This window comes from Phoenix dactylifera, chromosome 12 (genome assembly GCF_051530095.1).
Source record: "Phoenix dactylifera cultivar Ajwa chromosome 12, Ajwa_hap1_PhDact_Kaust_v1.1, whole genome shotgun sequence".
Lineage (NCBI taxonomy): Eukaryota > Viridiplantae > Streptophyta > Magnoliopsida > Arecales > Arecaceae > Phoenix > Phoenix dactylifera.
Window position 1 is genome coordinate 27,690,761 of NC_143201.1, and position 17,825 is coordinate 27,708,585.

Here is a 17,825-nt window from a genome sequence, read left to right on the forward strand (position 1 = left end):
TTAGACAGCCACAAAGCAATGCCAAATAGATTGGCCTCCTTGCATTGCAATTAACAAATCTCTCGTGTTCCTCCTCTTTCTGTAACTTCTCTGTAACTTTACGTATCAAAATGCAAGCATTTTTTACATCATCTTCACTTCAATATGATTCACAAAATACGATACTTTCACATGTATAAGAAATGAAAGTATTATTAAATAACGTTATGTTTCTACCCTATGAAGAAGAGATGAGCTACGTCCAATACTCGGTGGTCCATATGGCTGTTTAATGCAGTATCTGTCACACATCGCACATTTCTACTCTTTGAAATGCTTGGCAAATGCGTGTAGCTTACGTTTTGCTTATGTCATGTGCATCTCAACATTTGATGCCCACACGATACTGCAATATTAAGCGTTGGAGCTACCCTGAAACCAAGAAGCTACTACAAATAAATCAGAAATCATTATGACAATGAAAAATCTCCCTAATTCTAGAATTTGCTGACACGCGGATCCACTCCTCTCGAGCACATCTTTCCACCTTTATGATTGGAAATTGATCACCCACAATGCTAACAATGATCTATATAAGGCCGGGTAAAAATTTTGTATTTGCTAGGCCCAAATCTTCATTCATGGAACCAGGCCATGGCTCAAGCCTGATTCGAATAAAATTTCAGGCTTCAGATCAGATGCCAGCTTACCTTTGTTCGAACCCTGAGCTGGATTCGAAAATCGATTGCACCGGCTCCGATCTAAGTCCTCCTAGCTTTTCCGAGTTTAGGGGAAAATTGTGTGTGAGAGAGAAAATAGAGAGAAATTAGAGAGGAAAAAGAAGAGTGACATACTCAAAGAGAAAGATTGGAAGGGGGAGGGTAGACTTTAGTTGAAGAAAAAAAAAAAAAAAAACGATAGGGCTAGGCTGGGCTGAGCTCAAATAATGTCGAGTCTGGCCTGACCGGTGTCATGCTGGTCCGGGCCTATCTCCAGCCCTTAGTATTGATCTCGGATCTTCCACCTGGCGGAAAAAAGGCACCTTCTAAATGCCACGTCCCCTCGCTTGGGTGTGCCCGAGCTCAGATATACCAAAGAAGCAAGTAAAAACCGATAGCCGGAACCGGAATCTAGAGTCCCGATTCCCTCCCCCCAGCTCGCAAACTCGCTCGTACTAATAAAATCTTTCCATCTACCCCATCTGTATCTGTATCTGCCGCTTGAGAGATCGCTTTCCAGATAAAAACCCCGGTTCGTTCCAAACAAAGAAGGGGCCGGAAGATCTCTCTGCCCCTTTCTTCCCCTCCGTCTCTCCTTCCCCTTTCCCCGATTAAAGTAAGGGTCGCCTCCTCCAATTCTTGGACGAGAGGTACGGATCCTTGCTTCCATCTGTTTCGTTCGATCGCGTTTTCTTGATTTTTTTCCTCGATTTTTCCGGTTCGGGATTTTGTTGTTTTGGGCCTTTTCGAGATGGCATCGTTTTTTGTGTTCGTTGTAGAATCTGGGTGAAGGTCGTCGAGTATCTTTAGGGGGATTGATCTATTTTATAGATCAAGATTGAATTTTTTTGTTTATTTGTACGATTGCTGTCTTCGATATGATTGCTGATTTAATTTATTTGGATGGTGGTAGGTTTTTTACATTTTTTTGGTCAAGGAGGGATTCTTTGGTGATATGATCGTTTATTTCTGATGGCTTTCTTTTCTTTTATCAATTTTTAAGGATTTCTTTTGAATTTTTATATGTTAATTTAGTCTGTAAATCGGAAAAGAAGAATAAAGGGTTTTGGAGGAAGGCGATTACAAAGAGAAGAGAAAGAACACCTAAAGAAACGGTGCACAAACTGGCTCTTTCTTTGTGCATGCATGATTCTGTTTTGCTTCTTATATTGTTTATCTAATATTTTGAAGAACAGGCTTGGCTTATCATTTGGAATGCTTATAAAGAACATGCTTGAGACCTGAACGAACATTAATACTTTAAGCTCAGTGACTTTATGTTATGGATTCCAGGAAACATGTACTTTTGGAATCTTAGAAAGAGCAGCGTGGGGCATAGCAAATATTTCGGTCCACATAATGAGAGAGAATTCAGGAGCAGTTTCCTTGCAGGGAATATAGTTGATAGATAGGACTGAATTGCAAAGTAGATTTTGTTTTTTAAACCCTCAATGGATGCGATGACTGATGAGGCTCATCACTGTAATTTTTTTCCAAATAAATTTAGTTTTGACATGATAAATTATATTCTGAATTGTAAGGTTCAATGAGTTTTTTGGCGGGCGGATATGGGCCTTTTCGGGTAGTGACAAACCAGCTGTATATATTAGTATTATCTGGACACATATCCTTGCTCTCGTGTATACTTGTTATGAGTTATTCATATGTTTGACAATAGCCAACAACTTGTGCTGATATTTAGTTTAAAAAAAATTCTATATGCTTAGATCCTGAGAGATGGTTATTTAAGGAAACTACAGGCAACTAAATGAGCATCCGATTTGGATTTTATGTGCTTTTAACCCAACCCACCTCCCCCCCCCCTCCCCTGCAAAAAATGGAGAAAAACTCTTTTCAATATTCCGTATGTTTTATGAATGTGATGGTTCTTCCTTGCTTCTAGGCTAAAGAGATGTCTAGTGAAGATGACGCTAGGACGTGATATTTGGGAATAGTTGGCAACTACCAATGCAAGCAACAAGGAGGAGCTTTAAGATGATGTATACTCTATATATTGGACTTAAATAGAAAAAAGCATGATTTATGAACCCTTTTTTTTGTTTTTTTTTTGAGAAGCACGGTTTATAACTCTAATCTTAGAAAACTTAAAAAAACGTTTGTGAAGTAAGCCTGCCCCCTTCTTCATTCATCCATTTAGGTCAGAATGGATCCAGGGAACCTGGCTCGGGAATAGCCCAGACTAATCACAGTAAGAGAGTCTAATCTTTGAAATATAGCATTTTATCTCCCTAGTAGTAGTAGAAGGCTTAGTATTTGACTTGATCCAATAGAGTCAGAACACACAATAAATAGATCCAGATTCTACACGTTGCTATGGACTGGGGAGAGAGCTGCTCTACGAAGCTGGGCATTCAGTGTGATGCAAAGCGTCGGGATGCTGGCTCCCGCAGAGGGAAGCCCAACGAATGTCAGATGCAAAGCCCCGCACTTCACTCCCGTTACATAGCCGATTGGTAAGACCATGAGAAGATAAAGGCTATTCATGTCAAAGGATTGATAGGGACCACCCTTTTTCCTAGTATCATAGGTGACCGAACGGCCGCCCTAATAAGCAATGGCAAGGCCGAAGGAGAGGGGGGAGACTCTGGACCCAACTGAGAGTGAGAGAGACCAAACATGGAGAAAGAAGCATCCAACAACAGTAGGACAGAAGCCGAAGGAGGAGGCGATGAGGACCAGGAGCCTAGAACAAGTTCGAGCTTAATCAATTTCAAAGCTGCTGGTTCGGGCTTTAATGGATTTGGACAATCCTTGCTTCATCAATTTCGAGCTTAATAAATTATCTATCTATTGGGGAAAGAAAGCATGAATCTACATGCTAGACAATAAGATAAAAGCAAAGTTAAAGAGGTTGGGTGGACTGGCCCTCTCTATTGACCATTATTGTCCTAATTGTTAATATCTAGTTTGCTCCTCATGTGTTGAGCCTTCTGTTGTTTCTAGTTGCAGGGGACTCATCCAAATTCTAGATTATTCTAATTGCTCTCACTATATATATATATATATATATATATATATATATATATATATTATACATATATATTGGCTTCTTATATACTTGTTACTGTTAAAAGCTCAGGTCAATTCTGTTCTTAGGATGAAAATGTAGAAACATTTTGGTCAGGTCAGATAATGTCAACTCTTATCTTTTTGAAGATTTCTTGCTAGACTAATTCGATTTCCATTTTTTCTACCCTCAAAGTGGATCTTTGCAGCTGTTGATTTTGCTGTAAGGATCTGTGGGCAAAGCTTGGGTGTGGAGAGTGGACTGCTAACAATTACCCATTCTTTAGTTGGTGGAATAATGTCTGTGCAGCCAGGTTTCCTTTCTTATCGGTCAGGGAAGATGATTAGTTCATGTAACTTTGAAGATCTTATTCATGTTAATATTCCAAATTGTAATGTTTTCTAGGAATAATTCCTTTCCACTCTGTATTTTCCACATGCTTGTTTTGCTTCCCATTAGGGCCATAAACTCACTGATGCTGTATAAGTGTCTGTTGGGAAGTCTTAAATTGAAGAGATGATGTCTTGCTTAAAAATTCACCTGGTTTCTGTTAATTGCCTTCCTCCTCCTCTCCTCCTCTTCCCGAGAAGAAATATAATGCTAAAGTCTCCATCTAAATGTCTACCTGTGCACTTTAATTTTATGACTTTATCAAGTTCTACCATTTGATGGTTTGTTCATTTGTCCACCTGCTTTCTCCTCCTATTCATTCCACATCTCACTTGACGAATTGTTGATCACTCATTCGATTTTCTACTCATGGAACCTCTTTGTGACTAGCATGTGGCACCTTGTCAAATTCCTTGTGATAAGATCTGCAAGCGAATTTCCTTATCTTTTTTCTGCATAGATTTAAAAATAGAACTTAAGATCTGAAAACTTATACGATCTGCAGAGATTTCTACATGTGTGAGAGGTGACTTCCTGGCCCAAGCTCGAAGACAAAGTCAATAAATAGTGAACTGAAAAGAAAAATGAAAGGAATCTTGTCGCTGCCTAATGTTTGACTTTGACAGTTACAACAGTATTTTTTTTAGCTGGAACAAGAAAACAAATTGAATTTCTTTTTTCCCCAAATTTTAATGTTACTCTCTTTTATGTCATCTAAATTGCTGGTTCACTTGGTCTGTAACTGGGTTCATAATTCAAAATTTGCTGTGTGATGAACCTAGTTCATTTGAGGTAGGATTAGAAAAGGTGGATATCTTATGTGAATTGTGAAATCATATATGGCTTCATATTATACATGATCCACATAGAGTCATATTACACATGACCCTATTTTATATATGACTCTCATAAAATTCCTAGAATATGTTACAACTGCCATTGATGCATGGAAGGCCATTATCCTTGTTCTATGATCTTCCGCTCTGAGGTTGGTTATGCTCTCCCAACTTTTTTGAACCCTTTGTAGGAGTAATTTTTATTGGCGAGGTTTACTTTACATGGTCAACACCCGGCCCCTAGATCTAATTGAATCTAATTAAAATTTCATGCCTTAAAAGCCAAACCTTATCTTCTCCACTGACATGCCCAAACTTCTAGTTTCTTAATTTTTTCCACTAATTTATGGGATTCTTCAAACGGTTTTTGATGTGTATTTCACCTGTTCGATTGGAGCCAGCCATAAAAATTCCTCCATTTGGTTTGGTAAGTCTCTTGATAGGTATTTCCATACGTGTAAACTACTACTTTTACCATTTTAGAATAATAGCATCCCAAAATGTTACATTTCGAACTGATTCACAGATCACATAGTTGTCCAGCGAATTAGTAACTCTGCTATCCCCTACAATTTCTTTCATGGAAAGGAAGGGACAAAAAAGGAGAGGGGAAAATTTTTCTACGTTGTTAGTAGGGGTTTTTGTATCATATTGTCCTTAGATTGGCTGAACCCTTGCTTTGAAGGCGCCACCATCCCTTCTTTTGTCTGGGCCAAGCTCTCCATCTCTTTGCTTTCGAAGATATATGCAGGCTCACTCAATTGCCTTTACTTCTAAGCCTTCTCAGTTAAGTTGTGGGTTTGCAACTTGCAAGCAAGTATGGAATAGAAAATATTGTTTATCATAACTTGTAATATTAAACTTTCTCATCTGGTCATACAGGTTCGCCGTACCGGTCAGTACTATACCGTACTGGGCATACCATATCACATCATTTCCGAACTAGTACACAGTCTCGTAGCATATCGATACTCGGTATGCATTGCCGTCTCGTATCGTACCACATTTTGACACTATCATAAGATCGTATGTGTACGAGGTCCGGTACCGAGATGGCGAATCTTGGGCCACAAACGATCTTTTCCTGTAAGTTAAATTACTATTTACTATAAATGTATAAAAACATTAGAACTAGAACTTAGTGTTATGAGTTAATTGGTACTCTCCTTGAAATAAGATAGATGGAACTATTGAAGCCAATTGTGTGGGAGCTTTGCTGATGAAAGGGTCACTAAGATTAAGCATGACCTTGTTACTACTTGGGGTTGTGTTTAATATGGATCAATAATTGTTTTTGGTCGAACCGATATGGAACTTTTGAAAGTAATACCCCCGTTCATGGATCATTCCTGTGGCTATTGTCCACGAATATAGGATTATGGAGCTGTATCAATGGTAGGAGAGAGGATAAAGGAAGCTTATGTGGAGATTAGACGAGTGTGGGGCATTGACTGTGAGTGTAGGATTTTAGAGTGCATTTGGTTTGCAATCGAAATCGCAATTGGAATGGCCATATTTTTGATGCATTTGGTTTGTGACTGGCATTGGAATCGAAATGAGATTTGAATACTAGGAGAGATTTGAGATTGGGGTATTGCTATTCCTCTCTGGAATCGGAATGGGAATGAGACTCCCTCCAACCAAATGGTTGGAATGGGAGTCACTCACTCCCATTCCCATTCCCATTCTACAGACCAACTCCCACCAACCAAATATGCCCTTAAAGTTGTATCAATGATTTTGTGGCTCTAGGAATAAGAGTAGTGCCAACTCCCACCAACCAAACATGCCCTTAGAGTTGTATCAATGATTTTGTGGCTCTAGGAATAAGAGTAGTGCAAAGATGTTGGACTAGTCTATAAAGTGGTATATGCGGCCGCATATGCAGATATGGTCTCTTGACCGCAATGCATTCTTATATGTGGTTATCATATGCGACTAGGCTGCATATGGGCAAATAGACAGCCATGTGGCTGCATATGCATCCCTACTTAACATTATGTAGCGGTACATGTGGCTTGCTTCGCATTATTAAGTTGTGTGCATGACCCACTCTTACGCAAGCCCATGCAATGGATTCATTTGGTTGGTAGGTAGATGCAGGTTATGGCTATGCCAGATGCATGTATTGTCAATAATGTTAATTTATAAAATGCTATGATTATCACTATTCAATTTTAAGTACTAAGTTGTGAGTAGTAAGTGTTACTTATTATTCTTGTTAATGCTGCTATTATTATTTTTATGATAGAAAAACACCAATCACATATCTCCTGCATAAATCTGCATACCACATACGCACTATGTGGCCCCTTGACTGCCCACATATTGTTGCCTCCTTTTAAAGCACTATATATACCAAGAGGAACATTGAGATGGCTGTATATTCTAACAGGCTTCTATCTTGCCTGAGAGTGAGAATGGTGGAGAAACCATTAGGTTCAAGGGTAAGCAAGAAAATGGGCAGGGTTGATGTAAAGCAAATGCATAATTTAGTATCACTAGATCATGCTGAGTAAGTTACAAGGGTTAATCTTAGCCATCTATTTTATTATCTGAAAGCAATGAATTCAGATTGAATAACGCATGTGTTTTCTTACTAACTTTGTAACCTAGGACCAAGTGCACCTCCTTTTTTCTCTCATGCGCATTATGGGGTGCATGGGGGTGGGGGCTTGGGGAGTTAGACTACTTCTGCAAGTGCATTAGTCTTGCCTGTCTGTATGCAACCTTGTTGCTCAGGCTATGACTAAACCTGACCACTACCATCCAATTGGCACCGGCTCAATTATAATATGTCTGGTTGAGAAAACAATATTTGATTAATTGTATGAGATTGATGAATCAGAATCACGCTTTTAGGAATTGTGCTTCTAATCTAATTTCCTTGAGAGGTTAATTGCTGTGTTATGTAGGGAAAGGTCCTTCAACTTGGTTTTGTAGCCAAGAGAAGAAGATTTGATAGATAATGACCTGTTGTCTTCTGCTTCATGTATCATATTCAGCTTGTCTTGGTTAAATGGGGGTACGTCTAGTGGTCATTTGGAAGTGACGAATCTCCGTTGTCTGTGCAAGAGGAGAAAAGTTACCAAGCATGAAAGATGCCTTTTTTTGACATTTACCTTTATTGGTTATTAATGAACTATGCACTTAATTGGCAGAAAACAAAGACATATAGCGACCTGGAAACAAATACCTGGAATCTGACAATTATTTAGACATGGAAAATGGTGAGGATGGCATCATAATCTTGGAAACTTTTCTGTGTAAGAGTTGCATTTTTGACTCTTGTAGTTTCATTTCATCTACCTTAGTTTGAAAGATGAGCTGTTTTAGTTTTTAGTGTGATTGCTTTTTCTCTCTAAGACATTTCCAGGTATTGTTGAGTTCTGTGTTTTTGCCTGCAAGGAGTTGGCTACAACTCTTGGTTAGAGTGAGGTAGTATCTCAAATAATTCAACTAAGCTTGCTTATTAGAAACTTCTATTCATGCGTATATATTTTTTAATAAAATAATGCTAGGCGGTTTTCTGCTTGACATGTTGTTTAAAGAAACTATTATAATAATCAAGAATTTTGAATTTGTCATCTAAGGCCTTAATCTTGCTTTGCGTAATTTCTAGTATTACCATCTATGATGATCTACTTTTGAACATGTTTGTTCTTACACTTGGTGGCATTTTTACTACTGAGAATTTATTTAGTTGCATCTCTTTCTATCGCATGGTGCATACTTGCAAACAAAGTTCGCCATCTCGGTACCGGACCCTATACCGGTACCATCCTATTATTATGTTGGTATGCTCGGTGTGGTATCTAGTTCGGCGTACTGAGTATCGGTACGCCTCCCCAATACCGCATATCAGGTTGGTACCGATACAGTACAAAACGGTTATTATGCATCGGTACCGACTGGTATGGCAAACTTTGCTTGCAAATGGATATGCACCCATCCATTTGTCTTTTATGGGCAATTTGGTATGTTTGTGTGTGCCAGGTGGGTAAATACATAACTCCATGGTTTCTGGAGGTCCATCTTTATGGGTACAGGACTCTGTGGTTTCTGGAGATACATCTTTATGGCTACTTTGCATGAAAATTTCCTTCACTACCATGTTAATTTACAGAAAAGCTTGGGATGGCTTCCATGTCATTTTTGTTTCATTCTATGTAATTGTTACTATATGGGATGGCCTCTTTTTGCTGAAATTAAGGAGGATTTGAGCCTATTTTAATTTGGTCTTTTGTAAACCTTTAACAGAAATTATGGTTGTGGAGACAGTCGGAGCTGATATTACTCCAAGCCAGGTCAAAGAAGGAATTGAAGGAGACAATACATTTCTTGCTGAAATGGATAGCAAGACAAAATCTAATCAGGGACACGGACTCGATGGACTGAGCAAATTTGGTTCAGTGGATGATTCACATGGAGTGAATGGAGAGGGCAAAGAGGGAGATCGTGTTGCCAATGTCAATTTTCCAAAGGATGCTGTAGATGAGTGGCCAGCACCAAAGCAATTCCATACCTTCTACTTTGTCAAGCACCGTTCTTATGAAGACCCAAAACTGAAGGCCAAAATTGAACAAGCTGACAAGGAGATCCGAAAGAAGAATGAACATCGATTCCAAATAACTGAAGCATTAAAGGCCAAAAGGGTGCGCTACTCCCAAATTGATTTGCCGTGCTGTTATTTTTAGTTTTTTGTGGGAGAATTAGCTTTATCTACTTTATTGATTAGAATGCACTGCTATCGTGTTGTGACAACAGAAAATCAAATGGGCCGTGATATGGTCCCATTGATTCTAAACTTTCTTTTCTTTTCTTCCCCTTCTCTTGGTATAGTCTGAGCGAGCACAAGTGATTTCGCAATTAAAGCCTTTGACTGCTGAGGACAAACAATACCGGATGATTATGGATGAGAAGAGAAAAGAAATGAAACCATTTCATGAAGCTTTGGGCAAGCTGCGTAGTGCAAATAATGATGTGAGGGAGAAAGGAATGGGTTTATGCTCTTCAGAGGAAGAGCTTAATGAACTTGTAAGTGAGCTGTTCTATTTCCTCGGTTTTTGGTGCCCTGGCATCTAACTCCTGCTTTTGTTTTAATGTAACAGATTGAAAGCCGGCATTATCATATGCAACATGAGAGCCTCACTTTAGTTGAGGAGAAACAGTTGATTAAGGAGATCAAACAGCTTGAAGGAACAAGAGAAAAAGTTATTGCTAATGCTGCTATGAGAGCTAAAATTCAGGATTCCTTAGGTCAGAGAGAAGCTATTCAAGACCAGGTCAAAGTAAGTTCACATTCTTTCTGCATAAAAGCTTAATCCTCTAATCTTATTCTGTACCCCAAGATCTTGTGATTTCACTGGTTCTTTTTTTTTTTTGCAGTTACAAGGTGGTGACATTGATGGATTTAAAAAGGAGCAACAAGCAGTTAGGATGAAAATCAGACAACTGGAAGAAGAACTGAAGACCATAGATGATGAAATCATTTCCTTACAGGAGGAGTTGACTGCTGTGAATGAGAAGAAGGACAAAGCATTTGAAACTCTCATTGAATTGAGGAAAGCACGTGATGTAGCAGTATGATTCTTTACATCTAACTCCACGTCCTTTTTTTTTTTTTGGAAAAACAACTTTTATTTTTCAGTATACAGGGGTAGTTACTTTTACCTACTTACACCGTATTATTTCAATGGAGGCATGATTTACTTTTCATTATGATGTTTGATATCATAAGCTTTTATCAATAACTCTTTAAAATAAATTTGCAGGTCCCACATAGAAATGACTTCAAGCCTTCCTTCAATTTCTAATTTTAGTGGTCTAGGATCTGTATTTTTATTCAGTTTGGAACAGATAGGCATATGCTGGAATTTGCAGTTGCTATATTAGACATATAGCAAACAGGGGCATGCCAAACTTGCCAATAACTTGAATATCAAGAGATCGCCCAGCTTATCAGCCAAAGTCAAAATATTTTCAATTTGGGGTGCCACACGTGCTCGAAAACCTTATTCTTGCAGATTGTTCTTGATGCCTTCAACTTGATCTCCTACTTGGATAGTCAAACAAGACAGTCTGTGTTTCCATTTTAGTGCTCTTCTTTTCATCATTTTAGATCCGTGCATTATGTCTTTCCTTACGAAACCAACCAAATCATTCATATATGTGGGTATATATATCACTCTACATGCCTATAATTTCTAGTTATTCATGTGCCCAACATATGTAATTCTGGAGCTGGGCTTTCCTCTTTTTCTCTGTCTGCTATGATGCTTGGTCATGGTTTAGGTTATTATTTCGGCAAGTATTTTCTCTCTCTATCAAGGGCACAAAACCATCAGTATTTTATCAATCAAGATATCAAGATCTGACAGGCGTATTAATTTTAGTGGCATTTAAATCTTCTACATTATCATAACAATTTTAATCTCTATCTTTGTTGTCTCTAATGTTTGATCTATGAAAATAAAATTATCGGTGCTATGGTACCTGCTTCATCCATAGTAGAGCAAGATCAAAATTTATGCCAATAGGCATTGTTGGGGGGCCTCAAAACTCCATTACCAGCATCTATTCACATGTTTACATGCATAGACAGCCCTTGGATACCAAATAGTGGAAATGGGTGGTGATTCTAGGTCCAGCCAAGGTACAGAGAAAATCGTAAGCATTCTTAAGTGTGAGAAAATCTCAGTACTTATACTAAACATATGGAAACATTTATGAAGCATTTAGAAGGTCCGCCGTACCGACCGTGCCGACGTATTGGTTGGCGCCGGTACTGGTTCGGACCGGTACCGAACCGGTATCATTGGTTCGGCTTGGTTCACGCATCCAAAAGCTCCCAAAAAATTTAAAACCGGTATGGGCCAGTATTGATTTTTAACACCGAACCGGACCGGTTAGAGCCGGTACCGATTTGGTACGGGCTAAACCGGCCGGTATGGGCCGGTTCAGCATTTCTTGATTCAGATGTATAATGGATGGCATAGAATGTACGTGATCTGACTCTAGGATTTATGATAAGCTAGATAACTATAACCCAAGCTAATTCAAGACTTTTTAATCCAATACTGCTAAAACCACAACCCAAAATGGGGAAATTATTGTTTTGAACTAATAAATATGTGCCTAACTTGTCATCATCAGTTTTATGCGTAACCTTGTCTGGCTATCCCAGCATGCCTTCTTTTTATGTTCTCCATGGTATCTGGTCAATAATTTCTAGTTGATGCAATAGAAGTAGTTAATGGGGTTGCATCATTTAAGAGCCAGAGATCTTTCTTAGAAGTACTACATAAGCCTTGGCATATGTAATGAACTTGGGCTATCTTGCTATGTGGATAATGGGATTCTCTAATTATTGATCTGTAAATTATAGATTGAATGATTATAACTAGTAGGCCTTGAATGTCAGAAATTTTACATATTTATTCTCTAGATTCCTTTCCGAATTACTTTTGGATGCATTTATTTTCTGGTGCAATATACCTTCTTATCCTATTTAAGCTACAGCAAGGCTGTTGGGATGGGTGGGTTACATGGTGTAGCTGCATAGTTGCCATGGCGAATGAGCCTAATGCTGATTTTGATTCTTCGGTTTCAGAATGCATGTTACTTTCAAAACCGTTCACTCTTAAACACTGCCAAGGATCTTGCTGCAAAGAAGGATATAGCAGCACTGCAAGAGCTTGCCCATGCTGAGGTTTGTCCTGGACATATCTTTTCCTTCTTCCTGTCAGTTCAGCTGATTAATCTCTTTCTTCACATGTTAGGAAGAGAAATTTATGTCCCAGTGGAGAAGTAATAAAGACTTCAGAGATGATTATGAGAAGAGGATATTGCCATCGCTAGACCTTCGTCAGCTTAGCAGGGACGGACGGATCAGGAACCCGGATGAAAGGCCAATTATTTCAGAGGCACCATCATCCACAGGATCAGAGACCATGCCAGCTAAAGCAAGTGTAAAACAAGCAAAGGAGGGTGTGAACCCCGCTCCACTCAACGATACTGTCACTAGCCACAAGTTACATGATGCTGGCAATACTAAATCAACTGAGGTGGCATCGAAAAGAAAGATGAGTGGTCCTATGGACACTGAAAACGCTTCAGTGACTGAGATGTCCCAAAAGGAGTCTTCCAAAGTTGAAGAGATTGATACTGTGAAGTTGAAGGAGATGAAAAGAGAAGAGGAGATTGCAAAAGCTAAGATGGCTTCGGAGAGGAAGAAGAGGCAAGCTGAGAAAGCAGCAGCAAAAGCAGCAATCAGAGCTCAGAAGGAAGCTGAAAAGAAACTCAAGGCAAGTGTTGGTTATACTTTTTATTGACTTTACGTACTGATAAACTATCTAAATGTCATATGTTGTCTGCATATTTAAAATCCTTTATCCTTCATATCTAAATGATCCTTTTTATAATTCGTACAGGAAAAGGAGAAGAGAGCTAGGAAAAAGGCTGGGACGTCTGCACCTGCTGCACTTGATGAGCAGACTGAAATGGACATGAAGATCGTGGAGCCGGAAGATACTAATGTGAATATAGAAGCCCCAATTTCCAAACCAAACAAAGAACAAAAAGGAAAAGCTAGGTACAGAAATCACCCAAAAGGTCGGGCTCCGCTCCCTAGGGTCATCCTTAAGAGGCAGAAGTCACATTCATATTGGTTATGGGCTGCCCCAGCGATAGTGGGGGCTCTGGTGCTTGTGTTGTTGACTTACTACTTTTCTTTTGGAAGAAACTGAGCTAGATTAGTCTATGTTCAAGATGCAGACCAGTTTTGCAGGGAGGGGTTACATTGGTAGACGATCGAATTATACTCGTGTCCTTCCAGTAAGTGAATGTGCTCAGTTGAGAAACGTTATATGCGAGGCTCATGCAGTGTTGAGTTTTCATTAGACAGCATGCTGTAGGTTACCCTCTTCGCTCTTTGAGATGTCTATTTACTTTGTTGTTGTAGTTTAACTAACTTTGAAAAATATGCTGCCCGTCATAAGATAGTTGCATGGTGTTGTGAGATCATCAGATATGGATTTTATTTGTTCCTTTATGTCAGATCATTCTTAACAGAGTACTTCAAAGAATAATTTACATCGGTGAATGAATAAATGTTGTCATGTCAAAGTGAAGTTGCTGTTGATTTTGATGCATTTATTTTTTCCGAATGGTGCATACAACAGGTGACATCCAAGTAATGGATGGGGATCAGCGGCCCGGTCTTCTCTCTATAGGTGTTCTTCAATCTGCAATTTGCGGCATATAGATGAGATGAATGGAGATATGTGACTGCATTCAATCTTTACACTTAAATCTTTGTTATTTTACTTCGTTTTTCATGCATACGGGGTAGCATAGGCGAACTGGAGCATAAGAACTAGAATATATGCCTGCTTCTGGACATTTCGGTCGTCAAGGTGGTTTACTGCTGCGGGGTCAACCTCGGGGGCAACAGAACTACAAGGAACTGGCAGCTTCAAAATATTTCTCGGGGAAGTTTAAATGGGGTTGATGCACTAGATCCAGGAGCAGTTAAATGCGCCCAAGGACCTGCGGGCTTAAAAGTTTGGAGACTCGCTCGCAGGAGACTTGCTGTTGAGGACCGAGCAGGTGATCTGCCGCCCAATCAGCTACAAAGCCGGCCTTCCGGCGTCACCTCCGGGTACTCACGTGCGTCTCTCCTCCCCACGCAGGCAAATTATTAACCCCAAATCCAATGGACTACCGCCATATTATCTATATTTTGTACCCTGGTCTCTTAAACCCACCGACTTTCTCTTGCCGCTTGGTCAGCCCAAACCGCCGAGGGTCGTGGCGAGGGACGACCCATTTCCAATGGGAGATCTCTCTCTTATTTTTTGGAGAACGATCTCTCTTTCTCTCTCTCTCTCCCACTATAAGAGTGTTCCGTGTTCGTTCGCTGAAGAGTGAAGAGACTAGAGAGAATGGTTCAGGCGAGGGGCCGAGTGGTTCAGCTTGTATTTCTGCTCTTTCTGATCTCCTCATCGGCCGATGGTGTTAATGAAGTAGAAGAGGAGGCAAAGAGGTTGGTCAGGGAACCACCACCGACACCTCCTCTCTTTATTAAGCCACCCTTCCACCTTCCACCATTGAGGCTTCCCATGGTCGTTGAAGGGGTGATCTATTGCCGGTCTTGCAAGCTCCGCAACTATGACAGGCTCCTTGATGCATCACCGCTTCCTGGTCTGATCTCTTTCTCATGCCTCCACTTTCTTGTGTGCTACCAGGGAAACTGACAACACCGTTGATTCTAGTTTTCATGATTCAGAGGTTTTACTTTGGTTAAATGCCCATGAGCTTTTCTGATGCATTTCTGGGGCGTACAGTAAGTATGTGCTCTTAGATCTTTTGTGATAGGGTTTCAAAGAGACTGATAATGTACATATGTGATCCAAAGCTCATGATAAACTTCAGACAAATTCAGAGCTGGAAGAAGTTATAATTTCTCTTGCATTATAATTTGTAGTGGACTTTTCTTTTTTATATTTTCTTTGGCTTGATGACTACATGCAATAAACAATCCAGGCCCACCCCAAGCTCAAAAAGGCTTATTTTTGACAAAAGCTTGGTTCACAGCATAATAACAGATGTGTTGTGGCTTTCATTTGCACGAACATTCTCAATATTTTATCATGATTTTACCTTCTTGTGGGCTATACAGGGGAAATCTGTGGATCAAAAATGTATATAGCACCTACCAGAAAGAACAACTTATATCAGGAAAAGAAAGCTGATAAACATTCAGAACATTTACATATCTTCATTATCATAATTTCATCAGCAGATGATAAAATTATTAGATCAATATGTTGATTCTGTTAAACTTATATATAGGAAAGGTTTGTAACATGAATTTGCAGGTGCAGTCGCAGAGCTGCGGTGCAATAACAGCAGGCATGAATTAAGGTTAAATGGAACGACAAATGCTGATGGCTACTTCCTAATCCAGGCACCAATGAGGAAGGTGACAACGTTTGGCTCCCACAAGTGCAAGGTGTTCCTGATGTCATCGCCCTTGGCATCGTGCAACCGGCCCAGCAACCTCAGTGGAGGAGTAACAGGGGCTTATTTGAGGTTTGAGAGGATTACAAAGGTTGGCCCCGACCAATCGGCCCTCTTCGCTGCCGGATATTTCGAGTTTTCCCCTGCCAAGACCACCCTATGTCCGCATTTGCCTTGAGGCATCTCGTTTTGGATATTCAGAGGGACTCAATATATGCAGTTGAGATCATTGGTTGTATTGAGGTCAAAGCTCTCTTGGTTTTTTTTTTTGCCTGAAGTGAGGGAAACTAAGGTTGGATTGCTTGACTGAAAAGATATTGTGTATTTTTTTTTAATCTATTATATATTAATAATCATATCTTAAATTTTCAAGGAAGATTAATCTGGAATAAGCATGATTTAAATACAAATAAGACCAAAAAAAATTAAGTTTTGTTAAAGTAGGTTTATATATACTTATTTTATAAACTATTAAGTCATAGACCTCAAAAAAAATAGCTAGGCTGGCCAAGAGAATTTTATTAGAGGGTATGGTAACAAAAATACATACATGCCTTCTTCGAAATGGATTCGGAGAACTTAGCTTTAGATTGCCACCTCTTAAAGCGTAATACCGAAGTGCATCCATCTCGTGCAGAGAAAAAGTCCAATCAAGTAGAGTGAAAGCAATAATTTAGCTCAAAGGAAATGATGTAATATATTAGGGTGGCTCAATATATTAAGTTGCCAAGGTGGTATTACTGGATCTGAGGAATTTTTTATGTACACTTAACCATTGTCTTAGAGTATTTTCTGTTTTCCTAGATCAGTTTATTTAACACTAAACTAGTAAATAAGTCTCACAATACAGGGAATCATGGTCAGCTCTTAAGTAGTCATGCATGATTGGATGTTTAAGTTCCATGTGCTTGGGTACTGATCTAGACCATGATTTTTTACTTTGTTATTGAGGATTAGCACTAAGAAGGGAGGGAGGAAAAAAGGAAAATATTAACTTTTAGAAAAAACTAAATTCATGGAGTCAGATTAAGATAAGACTCCTTGGGACACAAATCTTGAGCTAAGGCAAGCAAAAATTTATAAGTATGGGATGAACTGAGTGCTGATCTGACGCAAACATTTAAGTTTTAGGATAAATTACAAATTGTTTTTGAGATTTATATTTATTATATTTATATTTAATTATCTATAAAATTTATACTTACACCTAGATGAATTAACGGCTTAGTAAAATTGTTTACCTCATACAAAAAATTTATAATTTATTTCTAATCTCATAAAATTTTTTGTAATTTATTCTAAATTTTAATTACCTTATCAAGAAGAAATAACATGTTACAAGTTGATGACTTGTTCGTATACAAATATTTGTAACGTAATGGACAACAAACGCTTACTGAGAATCCCTACCATGCCTGTTTGCCCGGTAAACAAGGCCAATTTGTCAACGACTTGGGCCCTGCTACCCCCCCAATGCGTTGACCCATGAAGTCTGTACCGCGTCAAACGTCCATCATGTGATCTATAAAGTTCCAAGCACTGTTGTGTTCACACCGGGTTTCAAACACCGAGCCATAGAATAGATTCCACTGGCCTAAATTACGTTACTGCCGACAGTCCGTTGCGCCCGAGCCATAGAATAGATTCCACCGGCCTAACTCACGATGCTGCCCGCCCCCTTCCTCCCCTACTGGTAAATTATATTTATATCCGATAGTTTGTAAAATGGTCACTTATCCTCCCCAGTGCTATCAACTCAACTTCTCCCCACCTCAAATTCTGTGAGCAAAAAAAAAACATCCACAGATTTGTTTTTATTATTTTCTTAATTCTACAGCCTAACAGATCCAT

General features: G+C 39.2%; 2 protein-coding genes across 12 annotated transcripts; both read left to right on the forward strand.

Moving 5' to 3' along the window:
- Positions 1 to 1,013: 1,013 nt before the first annotated feature.
- LOC103710249 (proton pump-interactor 1-like) lies at positions 1,014 to 14,078 on the forward strand. 11 transcript variants are annotated; one of them, XM_039130359.2, is made up of 9 exons: positions 1,014 to 1,348; positions 1,734 to 1,813; positions 9,213 to 9,607; positions 9,795 to 9,989; positions 10,064 to 10,243; positions 10,341 to 10,535; positions 12,565 to 12,663; positions 12,734 to 13,258; positions 13,385 to 14,078. In XM_039130359.2, exons 3-9 carry the CDS (start codon positions 9,218 to 9,220, stop codon positions 13,697 to 13,699), a joined length of 1,899 nt encoding a protein of 632 aa, XP_038986287.1. In that variant the 5' UTR covers positions 1,014 to 1,348; positions 1,734 to 1,813; positions 9,213 to 9,217; the 3' UTR covers positions 13,700 to 14,078. The 11 variants fall into 11 exon arrangements, with proteins under 11 accessions (XP_038986287.1, XP_008794130.2, XP_088565610.1 ...); XM_088709484.2 differs by lacking the exon at positions 1,734 to 1,813 and adding an exon at positions 8,114 to 8,182 and having other exon boundaries at positions 1,073 to 1,348; XM_088709491.2 differs by lacking the exon at positions 1,734 to 1,813 and adding an exon at positions 8,114 to 8,218 and having other exon boundaries at positions 1,074 to 1,348.
- A 148-nt stretch (positions 14,079 to 14,226) lies between these two features.
- On the forward strand, positions 14,227 to 16,350 carry LOC103710247 (non-classical arabinogalactan protein 31-like). The gene is made up of 2 exons (XM_026805882.4): positions 14,227 to 15,155; positions 15,833 to 16,350. The coding sequence occupies exons 1-2, from the start codon at positions 14,897 to 14,899 to the stop codon at positions 16,150 to 16,152; spliced, it is 579 nt and encodes a 192-aa protein (XP_026661683.2). The 5' UTR covers positions 14,227 to 14,896; the 3' UTR covers positions 16,153 to 16,350.
- Positions 16,351 to 17,825: the final 1,475 nt, after the last annotated feature.